This window comes from Chrysochloris asiatica, unplaced genomic scaffold, assembly GCF_000296735.1.
Source record: "Chrysochloris asiatica unplaced genomic scaffold, ChrAsi1.0 scaffold00008, whole genome shotgun sequence".
In the NCBI taxonomy this organism is placed as follows: domain Eukaryota; kingdom Metazoa; phylum Chordata; class Mammalia; order Afrosoricida; family Chrysochloridae; genus Chrysochloris; species Chrysochloris asiatica.
In genome coordinates, this window is record NW_006408526.1 from 21,999,694 (window position 1) to 22,017,058 (window position 17,365).

Below are 17,365 nucleotides of genomic sequence, written 5' to 3' on the forward strand. Positions count from 1 at the left end.
GTCTCTCCTGACATGTCCGAAATGTGAGAGGCAAATTCTCATCATCCAGGCTTCCAAAGTGCATTCTGCTTGTACTTCTTCATGAAATATTTGGAAATTCTTTTGGGAAATCTAATAAATTCTTTCCTCCTTCAAATATCTCTTCCCTTTCTCAGATTGTTGTTAGGTACCACTGAGTGAGTTCTGACTTGTAGTGGCCCTGTATATGATGTATATAGTGTTCTGCAACCATCCTCAAACTAGTTATGTGTGAACCCATGGTTGCAGCTGCTGTATCAGTTCATCTCATTTAGTGTCTTCCTCTGTGTGACTGACACTCTGTCAACTACTACAGACAAACTCAAAATGAAGAGAAACAGCTGTAAACATCCATTAATATTTGGAACATGGACTATAGGAAGTATGAATCTAGGCTAATTGGAAGTTGTCAAAAATGAAATAAAACACATAAGCATCGATATCCTAGACATAAGTAAGCTGAAATGGATTGGTATTGGTCATTTTGAATGTGACAACCACATAGTTTACTATGCTGGGGATGACAAATTAAGGAAGAATGGTGTTGCATTCATAATCAAAAAGAACATTTCAAGGTCTATCTTGAAGTACAATGCGGTCTGTGATAGGATAATATTCATATGCCTACAAGGAAGACCATTTAATACAACTATTACTCAAATTTACTCACCAACCACTAAAGTCAGTGATGATGAAATTGAAGGATTTTACTAATTTCTTCAGTCTGAAATGATCAAATGTGCAATCAAGGTGTATTGCTAATTACTGGAGATTGGAATGCAAAGGTTGGAAATAAAGAGGAAGGATCCATCATTAGAAATACGGCCTTGGTGACAGGATCGATGCTGGAGATCGCATGATAGAATTTTGCAAGACTAATGACTTCTTCATTGCAAATACCTTCTTAAACAACATAAATGGTGACTGTACACATAATGGAATACACAGAAATCAAATTGACTACATGTGGAAAGAGATGGTGAAAAGTCAGGGCAACGCCAGAGGCAGATTGTGGAACAGACCATTAATTGCTCATATGAAATGAAGCTAAAAAAAATTAAAATAAGTTCATGAGAGCCAAAATATGCCTTTGAACATATCCCACCTAAATTTAGAGATCATCTCAAGAACAGATTTGATGTATTACACACTAATGACTGAAGACTAGAAGAGTTGTGGATTCACATCAAGAACATCATACAGGAAGAAAGCAAAATGGATGTCAGAAGAGACACTGAAACTTGCTCACCAATGTAGAGATGCTAAAGAAAATGGAAGAAATCAGGAGGTAAAAGAGATGAACAGAAATTTCAAAGGGCAGCTCGAGAAGACAAAGTAAAATATTATAATGAAATGTGAAAAGATCGGGAGTTAGAACACCAAAAGGGAAGAACATGTTCAGCATTTCTCAAGCTGAAGGCACTTTAGAAAAAATTCAAACCTCAACTTGAAATATTGAAGGATTCTGTGGACAAAATATTGAATGATGCAGAAAGCATCAAAAGAAGATGGAAGGAATGCACAGAGTTACTGTACCAAAAAGAAACAGCCGATGGTCAACCATTTGAAGAGTTAGCATATGATCAAGAGCCAATGATACTGAAGAAAGAAATCCAAGGTACACTGAAGGCATTGGCAAAGAACAAGGCTCCCAGAATTGATGGAATAAAAATGGAAAATTTTCAACAAACTGATGCAGCACTGGAGGTACTCCCTCATATGTGCTAAGAAATGTGGAAGACAGCCACCTGGCCAACTGATTAGAAAAAAACCACATTTGTACCTATTCCAAAGAGAAGTGGCCCAGTGGAATGCGGGCATCATAGGACAATATAATTTCACATGCAAGTAAAATTTTGCTAAAGATAATCCAAAATCAGCTGCAACAGTACATTGACAGGGAGCTGCCAGAGGTTCAACCCAGATTCAGATGACATGGAATGAGGGATATCATTGCTGATGTCAGATGGACCTTGGCTGATAATTGAGAATACCTGAAAGATGTTCACCTGTGCTTTATTGAGTACACAAAGGCTTTTAGTTGGGTGAATCATGACAAACTATGGACAACATTGTAGAAAATAAATATTCTGGAATGGTTAATTGTGCTCATGAGGAACCTGTACATAGACCAAGAGGCAGTTGTTCAAACAGAACAAGGAAACACTGAATGGTTTAAAATTAGGAAAGGTGTGCACCAAGGATATATTCTTTCAGTCTGTATGCTGAGCACGTAACCCAAGTAGCTGGATTATATGAAGTAAAACATGGCATCAGGATTGGAGGAAGACTCATTGACAACCAGCCATATGCAGATAATATACTCTTGCTTGCTGAAAGTGCAGAGGACTTAAAATACTTAACTGATGAGGGTCAAAAACCACAGCCTTTTTGGTATGGGTTGCACCTCAATTAAAAACAAAAACAAAAATTCTCACCACTGGACCAATAAACATCCATATAAATGGAGAAAAGATTGAAGTTGTCAAAGACTTCATTTTGCTTGGATCAACCATCAGCACTTATGGAAGCAGTGGTCAAGAAATCAGATGACATATTGTGTTAGGCAAATCTGCTGCACAAGACCTTTTTAGAGTGTTCAAGAACAAATATGTCAGTTTGAGGACTAAGGTGCACCTGACCCCAAGCCATGGTATTTTTAATAACCTTATATGCATATGAAGTTCTATAGTGAGTAAAGAAGACCGTAGCAGAATTGATACATTTGAGTTACCATGTTGGAGAATATTAAAAGTACCATGGACCGCCAAAGAACAAACAAATCTGAGTTGGAAGGAGTACAGCTGCAATGCTCCTTAGAAGCCAGGATGGCAGGACATTGCCTCTCATACTTCAGACTTATTTTCAGGAATAACCAGTCCCTGGAGAAGCACATCATGCTTGGTATAGTGGAGGGTCAGAGAGAAAGAGGAAGACCCACAACAAGATGAATTGGCACAGTGGCAGCAGCAGTGGGCTCAGGTGTGGCATGATTGTGAGGTTGGCACAGGACCAGGCAGTGTTTAGTTCTGTTGTGCGTAGGGTTGCTGTGAGTCGATACTGACTCAAGGGCACCTAACAACAACAACAGACAAATTCACAGCTGCTTGTAAACAAGTGTCTTAATCCAAAGCTTGCAATGATGTCTGTATTCACAAACAAGATGTACTATCTCTCGTCTAAAAATATAAAAACGTCTTAAATTCTGTTTGTCATCTAGCTACTGACGTACTGCTCTTATTCTCTACATCAAACTTCTTAAAATAGTAGTCTGCACATGCATTCTTTTCTTTCTCACTGCCCATTCACTACTGAAGCCGCCATAGTTTTTTACCCAGTTATTCTACTTAGCATTCTTTTTGTAGGGTCATTGTTGACTGACTCAGGTTGTTAAACCAAATATTTACTTGCCAAATGTTATCTTTCATTAACTTTTCAAAAGCATTCATTATTCTTGAGTAGTCTCTTCTCCTGGAAACATTTTTTTCTTCAGCTTCAATGTCAACTGATTATTCATTCAACAAATATTTATTGAGCATCAGTTAAGTATCATCAATGTTAGACACTAGAGTCCTGGTGTGGTGTTGTAGGATAAGCACTGGACCTCACAGTCATTTGAATTACAAAGTCGGCAGTTCAAACTCATCAGCCGCTCTTCAGAGACCCTATACAGGGTCGCTATGAGTCGGAACCGACTTGATGGTGTTTAAAAACATGTTAGATACTAAAGAAATGAATCGGATAGACTTGGTACCTGCTCACTTTGGGTTTGCAGTCTAGTAAGCTAGATACCCCAATTTTCTTTCTATTTTTATTTCCTAGCGCTTCCAGAACCTCCTCCTTTTCTTCTCTAATATTTAATTGTTGGTGTATCCTGGGATTCCATTTGAAAACTAGAACTTTTCATATTCTCTGTAGGTGATCCTATCTGCTTCATGGCTTCAACTGGTCCTCATTGTTGATTATTTTTCAGTCTTAATCTCTAACTCCACCTCTTTTTTGAGATTCATAGCTATAGTCTTGAGTGTCAACTGGATTTCTTTCTCTGTAGGTTCAAAGGCACTTCAAATTTTTGTCCCAAACTGGAAGTAAAGCATATAGTTTGAAAAATATGGACTGTGGAATCAAACATATCTGGAGCACAAATTTGGCCCTGCCATCTAGTTTTGTGACCATGAGCAAATAACTGAATCTCGGTTTTCTCATCCATGCGGTGGAGGTATTCTTGAACGATTATGCATATTAAATGAAGTATTATACAAAAATCCTCTAGTATGGTGTATGGCATATAAGAAGTCCAAGGCAAATGTTAATTCTATCAAAGCACCATTCCTTCATTTCTCTTAAGCTATGTCCTTTCTTATTTTCATCACAGCCAAATTCCTGAAAGAGGAATGTCCTTTTTGAACCCACCTCCTTGCTTGATATTTACTCTGAAGGGACAATAAGGAAAATAATTATTTCTGTTTGAAAAGTAATAGAGAAGATTAGTAGAGTAGAATTGAGAGGTCAGAAATAAACCCATGTATTTCTAGCTTACTGATTCTTGACAGGAGTGCCAAGACCATTCAACAGGGAAAAATATAGTCTCTTCCAATAAATGGTTCTAGGAAAACTGGATTTCCACATGCAAGAGAATGAAGCTGGACCCATGCCTCATAACATGTACTAGAATTAACTAAAAATGGATCCAGTACTTAAATGTAAGAACTCAACCTATAAAACTCTTTAAAAGCATACATAGGGATACCTTCTTAGAGATAACCAAGCACCTTGATAGAATGAGTTGCTGGGATTGGGGGCTCAGGACCATAGTCGCAGGGATACCGACGTCAATTGGCATAGCATAGTTCACAAAGACAATGTTCTATATCCTACTTTGAAGAGTAGCAACTGGGGTCTTAAAAGCTCATGAGCAGCCATCTAAGGTGCAACTATTGGTCTCTCCCCGTGTGGAGGAAAGAAATGAAGAGATCGCAGATGCATGGAGACAATTAGTCCAGTGGACCAAGCGAACATCACCTCCACGACCCTGAAACCAGAAGAACTAGATGGTGCTCAGCTACTGCTACTAACTGCTCTGAAAGGGGTCACATTAGAAAATCTTGGATAGAATGATATGAAATGTGGAACAAAACTCAAAATCATAAATAAGACCAGGCTCACTGGTTAGATTGAGATCCGTGGAATCCCTGAGATTTATGGCCCTTAGACACCCTTCAAGTCTAGAACTGAACTCACCCGTGTCTCAAATTTCAGCCAAAAAATAGACTGTTCTATAAGGGAACAGTAACACCAGGCAAGTTCTCACACCTTAGGATACTTAGCCATTTGAGATCAAAAGGACAGCATTTACCAAAAGATAAAGTTTAGAAGGGTTAGGAAAGAAGAAGGACTGGAAATGGTAAAAGTGGGCTAAATAATGTTACATTGTGGGGATTTCTGTCAATGACATGAAACAAAAATGCATGTGAATTGTTATATGGAAAACAGATTTCTAATGTAAATTTTCATCCAATTCACAATAAAAAGTTAAAAAAGAAAAGAAAACATAGTGGTAATATTTTGGGATCTAGGTTTTTAACAGTGCCTTCTTAGATCTGACACCAAAGCACAAGCTAAAATAGGTTAATTGGACTTCATCAAAATTTAAAACTCGAGTACATCAAAAAAGTTTATTTAAAAAGCGAAGCAAGCAACACCTTACAGATTGGGAGAAAATTTGGGGGACACATGCATCTGATAAGGGCATTTAAAGAGTTACAATTTAGCAACAGAGAGACAAATAATAATAATAAAGAAACTGAATAGACATTTCTCAAAGAGCAATAGCAAATTGCCAACAAGTCTATGAAAACCTGCTCAACACCATTAGTCATTAGGGAAAAACAAATCAAAACAACGACAGGACCATTTTGTCCCCTTAAGACCCCTCAAACCAAACCCACTGCCTTTGAATTGATTCCGACTCATCGTAACCCTATAGGACAGACAAGAAAGTGCTCCAGAGAGTTTTTAAGACTGTAAATGTTTACCGAAGCAGATTGCTTTCATCTTTCTCCCAGGGATCCCTGAGTGGGTTTGAACTGTTGACCTTTACTTAACAGTCAAATGCTTAACCCATTGTATTACCAGGCTCCTTCATCCCATGTTGGTGAGGATGTACATTGCTCATGTAAGTGCAAAGTGGTTCAACAGTTGTTAAAACAGTTTGGCAGTTCCTCAAAAAGTTACACATAGAATTACTAAGTGACCCATCAATCTAAGTATATTTAGGTATATGCCCAAGAGAAATGAAAACATGTCGACACAGAAACTTGTACACAAATGTTTGTAGCAACATTAGTGTAAATTGCCCATAAAGTTGGAAACAATCCAAATGTCCATTAAGGAATAAATGGATAGCAAACTGGTACATGCATACAATGGAATAGTATTCAATCATGAAAAGAAATGAAGTATCAGTATAGGCTACAACTTGGATGAACTTCGAAAACATTAAGCAAAAGAAGATAGATACAAAAGGTCACATAGAATTCCTTTTATATGAACATTCCAGAATCAGCAAATTTTTTAAAGATAGAAATCAGATTATTAGTTGCCAGGGAATAGAAAGAGGGGTGTTCTTTGGGAATGATGAAAATGTTTTAAAACTAGAGAGAAATGGTTGTACAATATTTAGGATGTTACTGAATTGTATACTTTCAAATGCTAGGTGAATTCCACCTCGATGTTAAAAAATGTTACACACACATACATGTAAGGATAAGATTATGGGCCATTTTTTTTTTTTTTTTTTATAATGAGAGTTTGGTATCATTTTTACAATGATGCCACACTGATCTTGTAATTACCATTTTATCATGTTGGGTGAGATGGTGGTGATGTGCCGTGGAGTCAGTTCCAACTCATAGTGACCCTGCATAGGGTTTCTGAGACTGTAAATCTTTTAAGGGATCAGAAAGCCTTATCTTTCTTCTGCAGAACTGCTGGTAGTTTTAAACTGCTGACCTTGACCCTCATTATACTGCCTTTTCTTTTTAAAGTCTGCGAGCCATTAGTCCCCTGAAATCATTCTCATTAATGTCATTGATGACCTATTTATTAAATCAGTCTTTACCCAATAGACCTCTTTATGGCATTTGACATATGGTTTACTCCTCGAAATTTGTCCAAAATATATACATAGCCATGATTTCATATTTTTCCTTTTTGCACTGCAATTGTTTTGCTGTATTACCCCACGAGACTTTGAGCTCTGTAAGGATGAGGATTTTATCTAATTTATTGGTGCCTCTAATACTTGGTGCATAAAAGGCACCCAAGAAAGATTTTAAATGAATAGCTGATGTAACAAACTCATTTTTGTTTCCTATCTTTGTTAACAAGGAGTCCTGGTGGCGCTGTGGGTTTGTCATTGGGCTACTAACTATAAGGTTGGTGGTTCAAACACACCAGCCACTCTACAGGAGAAAGATGAGTCTTTTTGTTCCCAATTAAGATTCATAGGCTTGGAATCCCTTTGTAGGGTTACTATGAGTCGGAATCGGTTCAATGGTAAAAGGTAGATTTTTTGTTTTGTTTTGTTTTTAATCTTCTTAGTTAATGGTACTGCCATCAATCTATCTTGTTGTTAACTGCCATCAAGTTGTTCCAACTCATAAGCCAGTCACTTCTTGCCTGTGTAGCCTCCATTTTGGGTAGCCAATGTCCAAGTTGCCCATCCCTGTCTACTCTCTGTATGGAGGGGGTGGGAATGATCCTTGCTGTAAAGATTTGTTCCCTCTTTTGAGCTACTGCATCCATAGGTGTAGGTCAAATTCATCAAATTGTATCAGATTACTCTTTTTTTCCTCTTCTTTCCTCTTCTGGTTGAGCTCTGATCATCCAGTCATTGAAGCCAGGTCAAGTGGGTATTATCTGCAAGTGTGGGTGTTCTTGTGCATATGCCCTCTCTTCTTATCAGCTGGACACTTCACTCTCCACTCTAGCCCTTTGTGGCTATGTCACTGACTCTGAGCCCAAGAGTCCCCAAGTCTTGCCATACTGCTGGCCAAACAGGTCTCCACCCAGGCTCACAAAGGGTCTATTGAACATTGTAGGGCTTAGCTTGTAGCTTCATTGCTGTTTTTCCCTCACTTCCCCTTATTGGGGATGAGCGTGGTCACCAATCAAAGCTTATATACCCTTTGAGTCTTAGTCTTGGAAGGGGGTTTACACTAAGGGGACCTGACCACTTGCCTTGATGTCTCCTGGGCAAGCAATTTGTTTGTTCTTGTAGTGACAGTCGGTCTGCCTATATTGTTTTGTATTTTTCCTGTCGGTCTTTCTTTCAAGAAGTATCTTCTGTTCTTCTAGCCGCTCCAGGCTGTTCTGCTCCTTCCCTATTCTTTTGATGTTTCCTACATCATTCAATATTTTGCCCATAGAGTCTTACAGTATTGCCAAACCAAGGCTTGAATTTTTTCTTCAGGTCTTACAGCTTGAGAAATGCTGAGCATGGAGTCAGATCCTTTTGGTTTTCTGACTCCAGATCTTTGGACATTTCATTACAATATTTGATTTTGTCTTTTTGAGCTGCCCTTAGAATTTTTCTATTCAGTGCTTTTTTCTTCATGATTTTTTCTAGTCACTTTAGCTTCTCTATGTTCAAGAGCAAGTTTCAGAGTCTCTTCTGACATCCGTTTTTGTCTTTTCTTTCTTTCTTGACACTTTAATGACCTTTTGCTTTCTTGTTGCTTGGTATTCTTGATGTAATCACACAACTCTTTTGGTCTTTGGTCATAAGTGTCTAATACATTAAATCTATTCTTGGAATGGTCTCAATTCAGATGTGATAATACTCAAGGGCTTCATGGGGTTTTAATTTTCTTCAGTTTCAGTCAGAATTTGAATATGAGTAACTGATGGTCTGTTCTACAGTTGTTCCCTGACCTTGTTTTGGCTGATGATATTGAGCTTCTCCATCATCTGTTCCAACAGATGTGGCCAGTTTCATTCCTGTATATTCTATCTGGTGAGGTCTACATGTATAGTCACCATTTCTGTTGTTTTAAAAAGGTATTTGCAATGAATAATTCATTGGTCTGGCAAAATTATGTCATCATTTCTGTCACCAAGGACATATTTTCTAACTACCAATTCTTCCTCTTTGTTTCTAATTTTTGCATTCCAATTACCAGTAATTACAAATGCATTGTTTCCATGTTTGATTAATTTCAGACTGAATACATTGTTGTTGTTGTTGTTGTTAAGTGCTGTCGAGTCTGTTGTTAAGTTCCATAACAACCCTGTATAGGGTTTCTGAAGAGCAGCTGGTGAGCTTGAGAATTCTTCAATTTCATCATCACTAGTTTTAGTGGTTAGTGCATACATTTGAATAATAGTGGTCTTAACTTCTCTCCCTTGAATGTGTGTGGATATTATCTCATCACAGACAATGTTGCTCTTCAAGGTAGTTCTTGAAATGCTCTTTTTGAGGATGAATATCATGTCATTCCTCATCAGTTTGACGTTCCTGCATAGTAAACAACAGAATTTCTGATCCAAAATAACCAATACCAGTCCATTTCAGCTCACTAATACCTAAGATATCAATCTTAATGCATTCTGTTTCATTTGATGATTTTCAGTTTTCTGAGATTCATACGTCATACATTCGTGTTCTGTTTATTAATGGATGTTCACAACTGTTTCTTCTCATTTTGAGTTTTGTCCCATCAGCAAATGAAGGCCCAAAAAGCTTTGCTCCATCCACATCATTAAGATCGACTCTAGTTTGAACAGGCAATTCTTCCCTAGTAATATTTTGAGTGCCTTCCAACCTGACAGACTCATCATCCTCTTGCACTATATCAGACAATGTTTCACTGCTGTTCATACAGGTTTTCAATTACCAACCTTTCAGAAGTGGTCTGCCTCTCCACTTTCCTAGTCTTGTCTTTGTCTGGATGCGCCTCTGAAATCTGTCCACCATGATTCTGCTGGTATTTAAAATACCAGTGGCATAGCTTCCAGGCATCACAGCAACACACCAGCTACCATGGTATGACAAACTGACAGGTAAGTGGATACTGCCCACCATCCATAATAGATTTTAAACTCTTTGAGGACAGGGACCACATATAGTTTCATTTTTGTATTCTCAAAATCTTTGTTGTTGTTAAGTGCCATTGAGTCATTTCCGATTTATACCAAGTCTGTATAAGGTTTCCAAGACTTTTAAAAAAATCTTTGCAGGAGCAGAAGGCCTCATCTTTCTTCTATGGAGCAGCTAGTGGGCTCGAACCACAGACCTTGTGGTTCACAGTCCAGTGCTTATTGTATGGAGCCTTTGCTAGTATGTTTGTTCAAAGAATGAATGAATCATCATCATATACTTTAATGTTGAAAGTATTTTATTTATGTAAAAAATATTTATTCACTAACCACTGTGTGCCTGGAAGCGGTGTTAGGGTCAAAAGAACAGCACGGCATATAGGTTTTCAATAACTGAAATTCTCTGGACAAAAAGGTAGAAAACTGTGAATGTGACTGCCGTGTGAAGAAAGTTCCTTGTGTTTCTCCACTGTATTAATTCATCTTTCTCTCCCTTATTTTTAAGCCTTTTGCAGAACTACTTTACTGTGATTGCCAATTTGATTTGTATCAATGCCTGGAATAAGTCAAGGAGGAAATATGTGTAGGTGGAATTCCAGGAAAGACTGTAATAAAAGTCTAATTATTTGGTTTTGCTCCTTATGATAAAAGTTTCTGATTTATCTTTTCGCCTTTATCTTTAAGTTATAGTCAGGAGTACTCGTTAATTATACTTTTGTGTATGTATTTTTACAAAGGATGGAGACAAGACATGGGTGTAATAACCTGACTTAGAGACCATAGAACCAACACACATAGATCCTATGTAGCTACAGGATAAAGTAAGTCTTGGACCTTTTAGACTAGAAGAATAAGGCCCTTTAGGCTATGAGTTTCTAAGGTTACTTTGCCCCTGTGTTTCTTGTTCCTATTCATTATTTTTCTTTCCTGAATCATTTGAGCTTTCTCTACTGACCTCCAAAATCTAAATCTTGCTATGTGTCCACTCTGCCTTGGCTGAAACCTTGCCAGGCTTCTGTGTCTTCTTTTGAGAGTTAGCAGAAAAACCTGTCAGATCAGTTGATATTTCCCTGTCAGAGTACTGGACTGAATGGACTATGATGCTCCTGATGATAAGTGTCCATGCCTGAAGCATCTCTTGTCCTCGCACCCCCACCGTGAACTTCCTGTGGCTCATGCTCTTTGGCATGGGAGCCACGTGATGAACTCAAGCAGCTTCGTTCTTCTGGTTTTGAGTCAATTCAATGTTGTAACCATAAAGTCTCTCTGATTGCAGAGTTGCCTCACTCGCAGAGCTCCCCAGCTATCAGCGGCGCCTGTACTAAAGTGCTCTATTTCACTGATCGGTCACTTACTCCCTTCATGGTCAATATACCAAAGAGGTGAGACGGTTGTGGGTTCATTATTTCTCTGTTTTGTTTTTTTTTTAAAAAAGGAAGACAGGCATAACCAGTGTGAGACTTCGTTTCTGAGCAGCTGAGCGATACTTGAGAAGCAGCAATATGGTATAGCGAGAAGAACACGTGATGGAATTCTAGGTCCAGCTTTGTCATCAGGCAGTTGTCTAACCAGGACCAAGAAATCATATATTGTTAGATACAATCATAGCAACTCCAATGCTGGTAGCTATGCAAATATGCTCTTATTTTAGAAAAGTCATTCTTTAAGAATTTAAAAATCCCTCTTGCCTCTAGCCATGGATTTCAGCTGGGTACTCCAGGGGTATTATTCCATGACCTATGTTCAGCTTTGGTGACTACAATCAAAACTTACTGCAATTTTATGTTAAAAACCTTCCAAACATTCCATTAATACACGTACTCCTAAAGGAATGTTTCTGTGTTTCTTTTTAACAGAACTTTTTCATCTTTTTAAATGAATAACAAACATTTGCTGTTCTAAGGGAGATGGCTATGTAATAAGGATTTAAACCCTAGGACCAACTACTGACAGAAGTTATAGGATTCCCCTCTCCTAGAGAGTCCACCCATTTAGTCTAAGTTAGAAGGCAAAAGGATAAGGATGGTGATAATTGATTAAATTCTATTATCCTAGAAAACTGAAGTGTTGTAGCAAAGAAGGAAAATAAAGAGAATTTAGGCATATTTGTGGAGGTTCAGAAATTTTTATTATTTCAGAAATTATACATTTTCTATCCAAAGGGATTTGACTACTGCTAAAGAAAGAAAAATATTTAAAATTTTAAGATTTCCCCATATGAAAAGCCATTTCCAATCTGTAGTGATGATTGGTTCCTCAATCTCTGTGTTTTAGAATTTTCTGGATTATCAGGAGTAGTGCCCTAATAAAGCCAGGCTATTTCTGTTCATAGTGACTTTGTTGGGCGGGGCCTAGATTTACAGTTAACTGTTTACCATTCCAACCTATTGATTAACAGTCGGTTTTAATATTCTTTTCTTTTGTTGCAGGTTGGGGGAGGTGACACTGAAGGATTTTAAAGCAGCTATTGACCGAGAAGGGAATCACCGCTATCACTTCAAAGCACTGGATCCTGAGTTTGGCACTGTTAAAGAGGAGGTACAGAATCCATGGAGAGTCTGGGTGGTATTACTGGTCATTCCTGAACCCCATAGTCTTTTGCTTAAGCACTAGTACCCAGAAGTACCTGAGTTCTCAGACTACTGTACAGTTACTCTAGACTGAGAAAGTCATGGAATAGATCAAGAAAGTTTAAACTTTGACCAAGAACTGAGGTTGAATGTTTATTTTAAAAAGGAAACATTTTATTTATTTTTCTTAGGAGAAAAAAAGAACCTAAGATATAGGCTTGGGTTTTGGGTCCCAAAGATTTACAATTTGAACCAAGAATAGAGATTGAATGTTTATTGTAAAAAGGAAAATACTTCATTTTTCAAGGGGGATTAAAAAAAAAAACCTAAGATAAAGGCTTGATTTTAGGGTTTTAAAGATTTAGTCTCAGTAATCCTAAGAAGCAGTTCTACTATGTCTTAAAGAGTCACTAATGAGTCAGAATTGACTCATTGTTCTTGGGTTTTTATTTGAAGCCAAATTTAGAAACATCCTGCTTCCTACATAAAGCTAAGTAAACAGCTATGACTATATATAACTGTGTATTAAGCAGTGATAATTTTTCAGATAGTAAAAATGGGAAGCTTCTGAAAAATCAGTTATTCTTGTTCTCAGCTACTAGAGTATAAGAGGACTTCAAAAAATTTGTGAAAAAATGGAATGAAAAGATAATGGATTTTTTTCCAGAAACTTTTGAAGCCCCCTCATATTTTCTTAGCTCCTGCTTCTCTTTATAGTCCATCTGCCAAATATAGACTTATTTTTCATGGAAGAGAGTTCTGGGTTATGAAATATTATTACAAGTGTCATTGTTGTTACAAAATGAAATAAGCTGGAAAAATCAATATTTAATAAACATTTCCTCATTGAAATGTTTTAGTATCCCTGTTCTATTAGTGACTTAGGACATGAATTGAATGACTGAAAAGACCCACATCTAAGAAATATATTAAGACTTATTTTCCTTCCAGCTCTTTCTTTCCAAATGCTTGGTACCAAAAATTTCCCCTTCCCCAATTTTTAAACACTTGTATTACTGCTTTCTCTTCAGAAGTCCGAAGTACTCTGATTAGTAATTTATTCTTTCTTTTAAATCTGTATAAACAGTGTAGTGTGAGAGATTATTACCATTTTATAGATTTGGGACTAAGAATTAAATGTGTGTGTGTATACACATCTGTGTATACATATAGCATATCTTGTTATTTTTCATTATGGCTCTTTTCTTCCTCTAGGTTTTCCATGATGATGATGCTATCCCTGGATGGGAAGGGAAAATTGTAGCCTGGGTGGAAGAAGACCACGGAGAGAATTAACGCTGATTGTTAGATTCTGAGCTTGTGGAATCTGGTCAGTCCCTGGCTGCTTCACTCAGGAAAGGGGACTAAAGTCAGAATACATACACTAGGAAGTTTCTCGTTTATTCTGCTCAAACAGAAGCTTCTCCAAGTGTGATGGCCACAGGCCAGTCCTGTTTCAGTGCCTGGCATATTTGGTACTTAGTCCCCATCCAAATGTAGACCATGAGTTCTTCTGGAGTTCCTTGTCGGTGGGAAAGCAGTGTTTTGTTTTACTCTGAGGACAACAAACCAGAGGCCTTAACCAATGGGGTTGGATGATCCCGCCCATTTAGGGGCATGGCTGCTATTATCTGGAATCGGAATTGGATGCATCACTCCTGTGTGTTACAGTATTATTTTAATAGGCCTCATTGTTTGCAGCAATCGAAGTCTCAGCATTTGTGCTCACAGAGAAGGAAAAGGTACCAGCTTTTCGGCTTCCTTGCAGCTACTGCAAACCAAGAATAACTCATGAGGTGGTACCAAACCATAGATGAAGGCCTGCCCTTCATTAATCTTTTGGACTGGACATGGATGGTGCTGAATTGTTCATTGGATGGAAAAAGGGCTGCCCCATGTTGTGCTATACTATTCTAAAAACTGTAATTAAGACCTTAGGCTGACTCTTGTGTCTTAACGGGTCCTGAGTTTGTCCTTTAGCCCACACAGGGCTTATTTCATGTACTGCTAGTTTTCTCTGGGGACTCTGACTTTAGAGCCATTTAATTTTTTTTTTTTCTAACTGATGAACTGTGTGTTTGAAAGGAATAAGAAAGGAGTGCAAATCTCCTTCAAAATCCAGGAGAGTATGGAAAGGTGCTGCTACCCATATCTTAACTTTCTCTTGTGACTTTCTTAGCCATCAGGCTCATGGCATCTCCTTTGCAGTGAAAAGGAGACAGACCATTGATTTAGTGTTTCTTTGTGACTTATGAGTATTCAGCATGAATTACTGGTCTGCCTCTCCTCTTTTCAAGGCCAGGAGTTATTTTCTATTATATATTTAGTATAGATTGATCCTTTAGGGCACAATAGAAACCATGAGGCATGGAGCATGAGTTGTGAATGGCAGGGTTGATTCTAGGTGAGAAAAACAAACTACTCAAGAATCCATATGCAACACTGTCAAATGTAGAAACTAAGAGTGAAACCTCCTCCAGCAATTACTTAGTAACTTAGGCTTTCTCATTCACCCACTAAATCATCTTCAATGACTCAGCCATTGTTACATACATTTATATACTTATTTCCAAAAGCAGTCTACCTGTGGCCACCAGTGTACACTGCCAACCTGAAGAGTGGGACAGATCAGTTCTGGGTTCTTGATCTGTCTGTCTCCAGTTCATCTCCCCTTTTCAGCCATTTCAAAAGACTACTCTTTGAGCTCTGAGATGACATCTTGTTGTTTTATATAAACGTGTCTTTTTAAATAGCTCATGTTTGGAGAATTCTTTTGTACTCATTTGCTTTTTTGTCTGAGAACCATGTCTATTTTTATAACTTGAGTGTGAGTTCTGTGTATTCTCACATTCTATATACTGTATCCATTTTCTAGAGAACCCAACAGCTTTTATACAGGCTCTTCTTACCACCCCTTGTGGTGTCAGAACATGCTTTATTTTATTACGCGTATACTGATACCAGCTAGTCCCTGTTCCGATTTTGCCTGCCCATTTTAGTTGTGGAGACAATGTTCTGCAATCAATATGATTAGAAGGCAGAAGGAGCTCAAAAGACATCTTAAGCTCTTTCATTGCATGTCTACCTGGTATTGTTGCAATTGAAGAATATCTCATTAGAGATGACTGGGAAAGTAAGTCAAAAGCAAGAAAAACTCATTGTGAGAATAAGCAAAAGAAAACAGTATATTATCAGTATTTATTTTCTCCAGGAAGTCTGGAGAAAAAGTCCTCATGTCACAAATTTTGTTATTGCATGTATTTTAGTGTTTTGCTATAAAACAGCATGAGGATTCTCAGGCCAAAATTTGTTATTGTATTTCCAGTACAATTTGCCATGAATGTCTGTCTCCTAAATTTGTTTTATATGCCAGTTTTGTTTCAGCAAACAGTCTTAATTATTATGTGGAATTTAACTTTTCAGAGAAAATTAAATCAGAGAGAATTTCAAGGTCTCTATCTTATTGCCTGGGAGTCTTGGTGTGGCACTGTGGATTAATGTGCCAGACTGCAAAGCCGTTTGTTTGAGCTGCAAGGTCAGCAGTTCAAGTTCACCAGCTGCTCCTCTGAAACCCTATCCAAGGTCACTATGGGTCGGAACCAACTCGACTCGACGGCACTTCACAACAACAACCTTATTGTCTTATATATATATATATATATATATATATATATGTCCTTTGGAAAAGGAGCTGCATGGCCTCAGTGCCTCCATTGCAAGAAGAGAAGGTTGCGTTCAGGAGACAAATTAGATTTTTTTTTTCACTTTAACTGGTTTAACATGGGTAGTGACTAAGCATTCCTACTGTGTGATGTTTTTGTAAAATGTGTTGGTGATCCTCATTCCAATTTCTAAAGGGAAAGAAGCCTTCTGAGGAGTACTCATTAATTCATTGTTCTGAATAGTCTCCTAGTGTGATGCACTGTGGCCATACTCTGCGGAGCCCTCTTGATTGATTCATAGCCACTTTTGTGGACTCACCTATCCCAATACTGCCCACATTCCCTTTCCTTGAGGAAACTAAGAAACTAGAATGTACATAAAATAATCTCTAAACCACTTTAAATTAAAAAATAAATGGCCCTTGCATATAAACTAGTTTAGTAGAGATCGCAATTCCTTAAACATCTAAAAACTGACTATTCTCTCTCAGTTCCAAGTTAACTTTGCAATGGCAATCCTACTTACTCACCGATTTTTAAACTCTTTTTTGACCAGGATGGATGCAAATTAGGGAAATTTATCATCAAGTAGTTCATCCAATCCAAGAGGACTCTAATTACTAAAAAGCACTTAGGTCATAATTATTTTAATTTTTTCCATAAATGAGCATTATAATTGCATACTCCTCCTATGTCTGAATTTATGTAAGAGGTATCGCTTGCTTAAGATACATATATATGTAAAGTTATATTTTCTTAGAAACATGGATGTTTGCAACCATTGTTTTCAAGGAGATTGTTTATGTGTATTCTCCCTGTTTCATGGTATGTTTTCATAAAGACTGTTACATCCAAGTTTTCTGATTATCGAAATGATAACCAGTTTTGTCTGTATGTACCAGAGATTTGTGTACTAATGAAGAAAAAACAACCAACCAACAATGAATAAATGGAGTTTGCAAACTAAATACCATTAACCACCTTCACTTGCATTTATTGATGGAGATTAATCAATAA

General features: G+C 37.6%; 1 protein-coding gene across 2 annotated transcripts in view; it reads left to right on the plus strand.

Moving 5' to 3' along the window:
• DIXDC1 (DIX domain containing 1) overlaps positions 1-13,982 on the plus strand; it is an 80,255-nt gene extending 66,273 nt beyond the window's left edge. For both annotated transcript variants that reach the window (XM_006833819.1, XM_006833820.1), the window contains 3 exons: positions 11,393-11,498; positions 12,546-12,654; positions 13,902-13,982. In XM_006833819.1, coding sequence (XP_006833882.1) covers positions 11,393-11,498; positions 12,546-12,654; positions 13,902-13,982 — 296 coding nt within the window. The remainder of the gene's footprint in view (positions 1-11,392; positions 11,499-12,545; positions 12,655-13,901) is intronic.
• The last annotated feature ends 3,383 nt before the right edge of the window (positions 13,983-17,365 follow it).